This window comes from Pholis gunnellus, assembly GCF_910591455.1.
Source record: "Pholis gunnellus genome assembly, chromosome: 4".
NCBI lineage: Eukaryota > Metazoa > Chordata > Actinopteri > Perciformes > Pholidae > Pholis > Pholis gunnellus.
In genome coordinates this window covers 16,747,598-16,758,279 of record NC_136530.1, presented here as the reverse complement: position 1 = coordinate 16,758,279, position 10,682 = coordinate 16,747,598, and the positions used below count along the sequence as shown (strand labels likewise).

The 10,682-nt window shown below is 41.0% G+C and overlaps 1 protein-coding gene across 1 annotated transcript; it reads right to left on the bottom strand.

The window, feature by feature from the left end:
- Positions 1 to 4,155: 4,155 nt before the first annotated feature.
- Positions 4,156 to 7,584, bottom strand: LOC306694881 (uncharacterized protein; the record flags this gene model as incomplete). The annotated part of the gene is made up of 3 exons (XM_079157925.1): positions 4,156 to 5,006; positions 5,957 to 6,059; positions 7,210 to 7,584. The coding sequence occupies 3 exons, from the start codon at positions 7,582 to 7,584 to the stop codon at positions 4,156 to 4,158; spliced, it is 1,329 nt and encodes a 442-aa protein (XP_079014051.1).
- Positions 7,585 to 10,682: the final 3,098 nt, after the last annotated feature.

Below are 10,682 nucleotides of genomic sequence, written 5' to 3'. Positions count from 1 at the left end.
CAAACATCTCACAGACATCACTGTCAAATTGAGTTCAAACTAGATGAATGATTCCTGCCCCTGTTTTCTGGTGTTTAAATGAATTACATCATTGGCTGGAGGGGGTCAGTATGATTACCGATTGGCATTTCAAACTCTGAAAGGTTGTAAAACACCAGACTCATATTTGATTGAAGATTAATTGGGCAAGGCACATATTTAACTGACTCTATCTGTGCCCAGGTTCTGCCTGAGAGACAATGTTTACTTGTATATACGTATCTTCTCTTTTATATTGAGAGGTCATTGTGTCACAGCGAAATGAATGTGCGTTAACTGAAGCGATGCCGCACTGAAGATGCTTTCATTACTGGCTTGTATCCACAAATCACAGCAAAAAGTTCAAACACACACAGCTGTAGCGTAACATTACACCAGTGGCTACCAAACACCATGAGCATACAGGGCTGTTGCAGGGCAGGGTGGGACAGGAGAGAATCCAAAGTGCGTGGTAAGTTGGCAGAAAGATCAAACGCTCTGCTCTGAAACCTCATACTCAACGTTGCAGACACTTTGTTGAAATAAACGGAAGGAATACTGCCTGGAGTGTAATGATAACGTTCATCAGCTTACCAAAGTTAGCAGCCGTACAAATAAAATATCCTAACAAATTAAGCTGTGCAGGAAATCCAGGTATTTGTCCTTTGAGAAAGTGAATATCACGTTGTCTTGCCTGAGTGAAAAAAAGTTAATTAATGATGCCCAGGAAGTTTATTACAATACTGAAACAACTCACACTGAACAATTTATATACAAAATACCCAAAATATAAATAATAACTATATCACGGCCAATAAGGTACAAATAGCTACAACAGTTTCAATATTTGTAGCTGTTGTAGAAATATATTAATTGGATTTTAATACATACAAATTAATGTTTGTATTTATTGTGTAATGAGTTGTATTGAGGGTAAACCCAAAAGTGATAAAACTACAACAGTGTAACATAAATCCAGCCAAAAACGGTAATTTTAAGTTTTCCTACGAAAGCCAGCAACACGTGTCAATTTCCACCCCTACATGCACACAATGCAAAATAAACTTCCATCTTCACAGCAAACTACTTAGGTTTAGGAAAAGATCTTGCTAACGGTTATTTAGCAAACTCACTAGCTCATCTTGGTCACTAAAGAGACAATAAATGATCAAGTTTATTCAAAAGATAGCTTTGTACTCTCGACTCCTGCTTTAAAACTGTGTGCAAACAATGACTCTTTTGTGTGGCCGTTTTTACTTCAACAGAGGAGGTTAACTACAAGTGAATGTCGCTAATGAGATAACGTTAGCTTCCTCCATTTTTTAACTCTGGCTCTCCGTCTCCTCAAAAGGTCAGCACTGTCTAGACCACTTGCTGTGAATAGTGATCACATACAGTGCATAGCAATCACCAGTATGATATATCAATACTGTCTTAAACTTTGTCCTAGTCCAACAAAAATCATATCAATAAAACTAATACAGCATTTTTATGAGACAGGACTACTCTGACAACTCGTCTTATCAACCTGGAGAGTTCTTTGCATTATCCAAACATCCCATAATAACGCTATTAAGTTCAGACAGCAGCTCTCTCAAAAGTGCAGTGTGAAATGACCTTGCCACACCAAGACATATGCTTTTAGTCCACTATCATTCTGTAATAAGGAGAGCTGACAGTGCGATCAAAGGCTTTCCACTGAACCCTGATACTAAATGTTGCTGATGATCTGTCCAAGGGGAGAGCGAAGACTAACACGAAGATCATACCAAACAACTAGAGGGCTCTGGCTGCCTCATTCAGGTCTTAGAGTGAGGCCGGAGGCCCGTGAAAAACGTATTTGCATGAGAATTTACCTTCCCTGCACGTCTGCCTTTGCACACAGCTTGTGTAAACACCACAAGGTGGTAAAGGACATGAAGGCAAAAGGAAAACAAAGATCATTTTGATAGTGTGACGGCTGCATGCTAGGTCAGGACAGGCTGCGATGCTTGGGTATCGATGGGAGGAGGGAGAGGCAAGAATCTCCTAGTTTAAATAACAGGGTGGAGGTGAACAAAAAGAGTTTTAAATGAGCAGGAGCACATGTAACCTGTGGGCCGGCTCTTTGTCCGGCCTCCCCCGGCCGCCAGCTCTCTTCAGATCTTCTCTTTATTTTCTCCCATCTTTCCAGTCACTGCTGCAGCTGATGGAGTCTGTATGATGAAAATGTGAAGATCACAGTCACAGGAAAAAGGCCAAAGCAAAGCTTTTCTACCCTGAACACAGCGAGTGAAATCAATCCTGCTGAAATGGAAATGAGGCACAACGAGAGCATGAAGAGCAGGAGCGCCAGAGGTGGGCGACAAAAGGCAGAGGGTTGGGGGAAGAGAAGGGTGTGCGCTGTTACAACTCCAAAAACATGTTTCAACTTGTTGAAACTGCTTTGTCAGCATACTGGCCTGAATCTAATACCCCCCCTCACATGTCCTCTTTCTCCCTCCTTCCTTCCATTGACCTACAAAGGAAAATGTTGGCGATTACAGATCGATTTAAACCTTTCCAAACCGCACATAACAATAAAGCTAATCTGTCTGTCCCTGGAACAGTCCTACCAAGAACGGTGGAACGTGAATGGCATCTTAGAGCGGTGTCGCTATCTATTAAGCCGCCACACACCTCATCTAAGAGCACTCCAGAAAGAAACAGGGGGGAACTGGTTAAATGAGCTTCTCCCCTTTCCCTTTGCCAGGGGTGAAATTGATTTATATCGTCTGTGTCATTCGTCACAGAATTCATTATCACCCCATTGAGACTGATGTTCATCTTTTCATCATCGTAGTGAAAATGGCAATTTGCAAGTAAGAGGTTTTAATATTGTAAAATCACTGCAGATGGTGAAAAAACAACAATGGCACATATTCTGTGCTTTCAGGCTCACAACATCGTCTTTCTTTAGTGCCAATCTCCCCTCTCTGTGTGTCTCTGTGATAATACAGGGAGAAAGGCATTCTGATATGCTGCTAGATACTAAACAAAGACACGTAGCAGCGCTATCACCTCCGTGTTGACGCCACAAGGTCCAGAGTTGTGAAAATAATCTGACCTCCATCTCTGTGAGATTACAACGCAGAACGAAAAAAAAACCCACAGAAGGAGATAAAAAGTGGAAAAATGGATATAGATCAAATGTGTGTTCAGACAAACTTGGTTGGCGTCGGGCGCGGCATACAATAAAGAACAATGTCACCTAGGCAACGCAGGCACCTTCCCATTCACCCTTTGGTGAATATTTTCCATCTTCCCTCATTCTGTTAGAGGAAGATATGAAACGATGTGTCGCATGATGATTTAATTTGAAGTTGTAGAATTGAAATGATGTCAAGAGTAAAGATAATCAATAAATAATGAATGCATATTTTTCACTCATGGTAAAAAGGAGAGAACAAATGCTGTCAGCCCTTTCTGTGCTATTACAGACACTCTTGTAGGTGGAAATCTTTGCTCTTTTTAACTGTCTACATGGCAAAGCACCTGCTTCACCTCATGACCCCCTCCCTCCAGTGTTGGTTTTCTCATGAGTTCAGAGGGATTTCTAAGCACCTGGTTTGTTTAGACACGCAGCGCCCGAGAGCAGCGCCGAGATCAGCCAACCACATCTACACTTTGATTTAAAAAGCAATGCAAAAACTAAGAAATGGGCACAAGTTCAAACACTTCTCGACTTTTTCCATCAACTTTGTTTTATGAATGTACTGTATATATCTTCTTGCATGGAAGGAGAACATAATATGATTGATTTGAGAGAGTCACAGCAGAATGGTTTGGTATATTTTTATAAAAAACCATTACAATATTTAAAGCATACATTTTTGTACAAAATATGCTCGCTTTAGGCATAAAAAAATGAAATCTGGTTATAAAGTACATATATGTTTCATTGCTATATCATAGCTAAAATATAACTAAATACATTTTTATGAAAAGTAAGAAAAAGAAATACAAAGAATAATTAAGGTTCTGGAAGTTGTGCATAAATATTTCATTGAATAGCAAGCAGCCCATGTCACAAGCAGCAATTTTTTCTATTTATTCACTCAACAGCGATTCTTAGTCCGCACATAAACAAAGTGCACTACACTGCTTTTCATTAGCCTGTCAGGCCCTCAGCAGAGCCTCCACAGAGAAAGGTAATGGCTTCACAGCAGGAGTCCTGACTGAGCTGCCATGAGGGCTCTTGACAGAGTCGGCATGAGGACCTGCCTGTTCGGCAGAAGTGTCTGCACACCAGCCCTTAGCCGTCAGAGGACTGGGATCGAAAGTCCTACAGGGTGCTCTGACGTCTGGCCTGCCCAGGATACCCTGATCCGATCCAAAAATAAAGTGTGTGACATTTGAAAAGCCATTAGAGTCCATTATTTCTGTCGGTTTTGAGGGGGGTTTGACAAGGTCTAGACCTGACAAAGTGCTGCCATGATGTTTGAGTATTTGTCTTGATGGTAGAGGCATCAGCTCTGGTCTGTCTTTCTTTTCATGGCCTTGGCAGCAATTCAGCCTCTCCTCATCCCTCCTGGTTTGCTCTGAGCTTTGACATACGAAGTCAGCGTGGTCACCTTCTGCCGATGACCTGCTCTTTAGGTGGAAGAACTGATAAAGCTGAAAGTCACACTCATACAGAGGCTTATATTTATACACAGGCACATAACTGGACGTCCCTGCAGTGGTGGGTTCCTTGTTGAGAAGACAGCAGGGGAGGCTTGGGGAGACAGGCAGGGGCAGAGGGTGCAGCACGGGGACAAGGCCAGAGGAGGAGAAGGAAAGGTCGCTGTGCAGCTCTCTCTGTCTCAGCTCCCGCTCCAGCATCACGTTCTCCAGCTCCTTGTCGGCGAAGGCTCGCCTCTTCCTCATCCGGCTGCTGATGGGGGGACACGTAAAGTGCGTTTGGTCACGCTGCGTATGCTTCGACCAGCAGGAGGTGTCGTCCTCCAGCGGCACCACTGGTTTGAGCCCTGGATAGAAAGCAAAACCACACACTGCTGTTTTGTGTTCATTTATTTAATTCATTAATTCATATTTGAATTCATTCCAGCCAATTAACTGTCACGTTTATGTTTGAGTACTTTGTTCTTTATTATTTTAATTATGCAGTTGGTTAGCGGTGTCATTTTTGTTTTACTGAGAGCACAGAGAAGTTGAGAGGGCTATAAAGAAGATAAAAGCCTCCAGCAGGAGTTGAATGCAAGTCAGCGGGTATTAATACACACTGTGTATTACAGTAATGGCCTGTTGTTGTGAAATAGTGAAGCCACAGTGATCAGGTGGCTTAGATAAATGAAGTGTGTGTAATGCAGGGTAATGACATCCAACAAGAAGCACTTGTAGTTTGGGGCCCAAGCAGGGCTTGAAAACGCAGTAGCAGTGAGAGCAATACATAATGCATGTGTGTGTTAAAGAGCATGCACATGTGTGAAGGTATTTGTGTCTACTTGTGGAGACTAAAATCTGTTTGTTCAGTGACATTGTTGGGACTACTGTCTGTCTCAGGACAAGAAAATGGTATCCACAAAGTCAAACATTTATTTTGGGTTAAGACTTGGTTTTTGGTTGAGGTTAGAAACAGGCTTAAGCTAAGGCTAGGAAAACAGGTTGTGGTTAGACATGGAGGGATTACAGTTCATGTTGAGCTAAACGTCGGGGAATCAATGTCCTAACAAATCATTCAAATCTAATATTTTTTTTTTGCTCAGCAAGCAGTGACTCATCTCTACCAATAGCAGATGACAAACAATGTTGATCAATTTGTTCCATCAAACTTAACTCATTAAAAGAAAAGAAGCTAAATATTAAAGTTGACTTCAAGGGTTTTATCTAATTTACTCGGGGAAAAAAACTACTCTTTGCAATCCAGTCTAGGAAAGAGGAAGTACATTAATTAAGAGAAATGTTTACTAAACTTTACCTTGCAGGATGCTCTTAGCCAGTGTGCTTGGTTCGGCGGCTCTCGCGTAACGCTGATACGCAGTCCTCCGCAACGGACCTGCACACCTCACCCCCCTCTTACCCTGGGAGAAACATGGGAACAGGAATTAGACATTTGGACATAATCCTATTGTACTGAGACTGTGCCCCAAAGGTAATTAAAGTTATTAGATCTCTTTATGGTTATAGCATTTCAGAATGGGGAATATGTGGCTATTCACCCTGTTGACACAGAAGATGCAGCTACTAAAGGCAAATGCAAGTCGTTGTATGTTAAGTTTGTGTTGCTTAACTTTATTTTTTTGTTTTGTTAATAGTTTTGCTGTTAGTCCAGTTTGATATCTTAAACTTGAAGCTACAAGTTTATGCTTTTAAAAGGGCTGCACATTTTTTGTTGCTCGTGGTCCTTATTCCATACTTTGTATGTAGTTGTATTAATATTATATTTTAATAAAATGTGAACAATAATATGTATTTATATGATACAATCAGAAATATGTTTTCGAAATGTTAACACTTTATAATGCATAAGTTCATATTTTACCTTCAGTTATAAATGCAGACTTCTGTTACAATACACCATATTACTGGAATGAACAGCAAAACAAACTCAGTGATATTTTCAATATCTGTGTATGTTTTAATTAGTGCGTCTGACAGTGGCTTTGTGTGAGCGGCCTGTCTTGTTGTTATGCTGTGTACATATATATATGATTTTTTAATTTCTTGTTAAACATCTCAACAGGACTTCCTGATTAAATAAAGCTGAATAAACTAACCCTACAGCTCACTCTTTCTAATAGAAAACAACAAAACTTAACTCAAATGTTTCAAATCTCCAAAAATATGATTCTGTTTTGTAATAAATTAAGAAAAACAGACTTCTCTCACACATGTGTGAACATATGGATAATAGTAATTTGCGAATTCAGCCTTGCTGCTTTATTTCTAAGCACTTCTGTAGAGTATAACATATTTATCTGCGATTTCTCTTCAGTAAATTAAATCCAGCCAAAGAAAAGCATGCAGTACTAAAAGACAATAGCTATATATTCTGATCTTTGGTCTACCAACATCAGAGTCAGTTCACTTTGAGTATTGTTTTGAACTCACGTGTTTAGGCCTCGTTTTGATATCAATATCTGCCTGGTAATTACGGTTCGCCTCCTGATTGTGGATAATCATCTACTGGAGGGTCATGGTTTAGCCATCTGTTTATCCTCCATCACTGACCTGCCCTTGTGCACTCCTCACCTCCGCAGCTTGCTGCCTCCTCAGAGCGACCTGCGCTGCCATGACGCGCTGCCGCTCCACCACCAGCAGGCAGCAGGCACAGCGACAGTCCCTCCAGCGGCAGAAGCGTTTGTGGCCTTTCAAACACGACACGACACCGTGGTTGCGACAGCGGGCGCATTTGGGGCTCCGGGTCATCTTGCGTGGCTTCGGCTGATGGTGCTCCGGAGCTGGGGCCACTTTAGTCTGCCCTCCGTCCCCGCGGCAGCCGCGCTGCCCGGCGCATCCGTCAGGACTCGTCACGTCTTCGGATTTTAGGACATCACGTTTTGCTGTGGTCTCCAGCTGCAGGCCTGCTTCCAGCTGAGAGGACATCTATGACTAATAACACCGGAATCCCACTTTGAATCAGTGGTGCACTATGTTGCTGCTAACGCTGAGCAGACTGTTACGCACACGATCAAAACGGACCAAGACGTGATTTCACTTACTAAATTGGAATCAGAACTAAGAAATAATATTAAATGTCTGCCAAAAAGAGCTGTTAAATCACAATACCACTGTTGTTTTACGCATAGAACAACTGACACAGACATAAAGTAAAACGACGCATTAAAGAGTGTGATTCCGGGCTTCAGAGAGGCTAATTCCAATTGAACACCAAGCCGTGAGGTGTGGTGTCGTGCTCCAGCCTGCTGCTACATGACAGTGTTTTCAGGGTGGAAACTTTGCAGCCTATACCGCCAGACGTTTGAAATGTTAAGCCTCTCTCAGCTGTTCCCTGACGCTGTTTCCAAGAACAGTACAGTACAGGATAGTAGACCGGGCCACAATAACGAGCTCCTGGCGCGGGACCGTGAGCAAAGATTTGAGGGAAACAGGTTAGCAGCAAAAGCAACTCCCTCTCCCTATAAACCCGTGTATCTTACCTGCCCTGCCCACCTTCGAGGTGGTTCTCATCTTTCAAGAGATTTAGGATCTTGCCCGACCCACATCTCCAAATTCTTCTTGGCGAGGGATCAGCAAGTCATTGTACTTATCATTATTTTAATATTAGTAATAATATATACAGAGAGAGAGAGAGAGAGAGAGAGAGCAGGCGAGCTAAAGAGTAGGCTTACTCATTAGGACATGTGTCCGTAAGGGTGCATATGAGCTCTGTGTTTTACCAGACTGATACAATATGGACTAATTACGCACGCGCCTTGGGGAGAATAGCCTTGTGGGCGAATGAGAGACAGACAGACAGAGAGAGAGGGAGCATTACATTTTCATATTAGTCTTCACACTCATATGTATTCATTATACTGTTAAATAATTCAATGATTGAATGGCTCTCTTGATGTTTTAGTTCCAACATTTCTGGGTACTGAAAGATAATGCTTGAAATACATACATATTCACACTTAATGCTTGTTTAGATAAGTGTTTTTAACACCAGTTTACTAAGAGAGCATTATTCAAATTCTCACCTTTTTTGAAAATGTATATAATTGCATACTGCTGTCAGGTAATTCCTTGATGTGATGAAACAGATGGAAGTAACTGTTACTTCTTTGGTTTATGATTAATACAGACTGCTATATTTACCTTTGGACTGTTAGTGCAAAGTAGAGTAAATGATGCATTCAGCGAATTTCTTTGGATGTTGATTATATGCTGCACTTACCTCCTCATCGCCTCCTCTTCAGCCTACACTTATGGCTGATAAAGAGCCGTGTAGTGTTGTAGCTATATAAAAAGAGCTGATGTTTCCTTGTATCAAAATACAGTAGCCTACCATAGACTCCACTGAGATGGTATGAAAAGTGTGCTCCCTACTGGTTCAAGTCTGTAATTACACCCAGGGTAGTTCTTCCAGGATAGAGAGTCAGGGCTAACTGATTTGTCTGATTCCCATTACGGAGAAGGTATTCAAATAAGTCAGATTCCCACAATGTGACCCAACACTAAACAGTGCTTTCCATAACCAAACTAGTTATCATTGACCATTGACCCTAATCTCACTACCCAATTTTATATAACAATTTGTCTACTCCATGCCTCAGGCTAACAATGTACAATTAAGTCATTATGTATATGAATCTACTAAAACAGCTGAAAAATATTTTTAAGCAGTACATGCTTTTTGAACAATGTATACTTCAGATGGAAATTTCTCAAAAAGCCTGAGATTATATGTAACATGAAGAGAAAAGTAAAATGTGATGAATCATTAAAAACCTTGGCTCACCAACATTCATTCCACGTGTACATCTTAAATTTATAACAACTGCAAAAGCACTGAGATGACAAGCTAAAACCTTATATGAATAGCTCTCTTAAAAATAATAAAGTAAAGAGGGGTGTTAAATACATACACAGGCCTATAATGTATATATAATTTTCACACAGCAGGCTTAGGGGCTCAGATGGCAAAGGCCCAGTCACTTCTGGTCTTGATCCGACACTTAGCCATGCCCAGAAGTGCCCTGCCAGGAGATGTCTGCTGTCAGCTCATAAAAGGTTAAAAGATCAGATATCAAAGATGTAGGCAGGAGCCAGAGCCAACTGAGCCTAAGAATATGATCACCAAAGTGATACAACCAACGGATACAGTGTAGCTATATTGTGATGACACTTTGTCCTTTTTCAAAAGTCTGACTGCAGATTTCTTTGTAATCTGGAGGTCTATTACTGACATTGGATACAAATTATTAGAGTCGAGTTGTAAAATCGTAAATCTTTGTAAATATTACATAGATGTAGTGTTTCCAATACCTGGAAATATCTATAAATCTCTGGACAGGAGTGACTTTTGCTGGGAAAGCAGTAGTTATGACAGGAATATAGATTTTATCAAGATACAGACGTATGTGTCTTGTCGCTGTCAAACAGAATTATGCAGTATATAGATAGAGCAGTGGTGTAGATGGAGCAAACTTGTCCACCACCCTGCAGTTCAACTGGTGGCAACAAACCTCTAGTTTTCGAGAGCGTTCCAACTAACACTCAAAGGGAATTTGGAAAAGGTACAAAGACATTTTACTGCTGGTGAAACTCCTCATTGTCAGGTGAAAAGCAGCAGCCATACTGACCCCATACAAGGAAGCAAGGAAAGCAGTATCAAAGGAAGCTTGCCCCGAGGGCTTCAGTACTCTAGGGAACTGGGTACCAAAGGCCTTTCACACCAAGCTCAGAATTTTCTCACAAATGAAAAAAATAAACATATGGTGCCTTGCACACAGTCTAAACCAGTTCCACAGTTCATCAAGAAGACGGAGTACATCGCACCCTTCTTTTCATGGAAAACTTTTCTGATCAAATTTGCGCTTTGTTCTCATGTGAATATTACATATTCATAAAATATGAACCCACTTTGAGTGGACTACATGGACTTAATTGAGAAAATAAGATAGATTTAAGAAAAAGAATTAAAGATTGCAAATAACATATTTTATGCAATATATGCTAAGTCTTTGAATTTGATCATT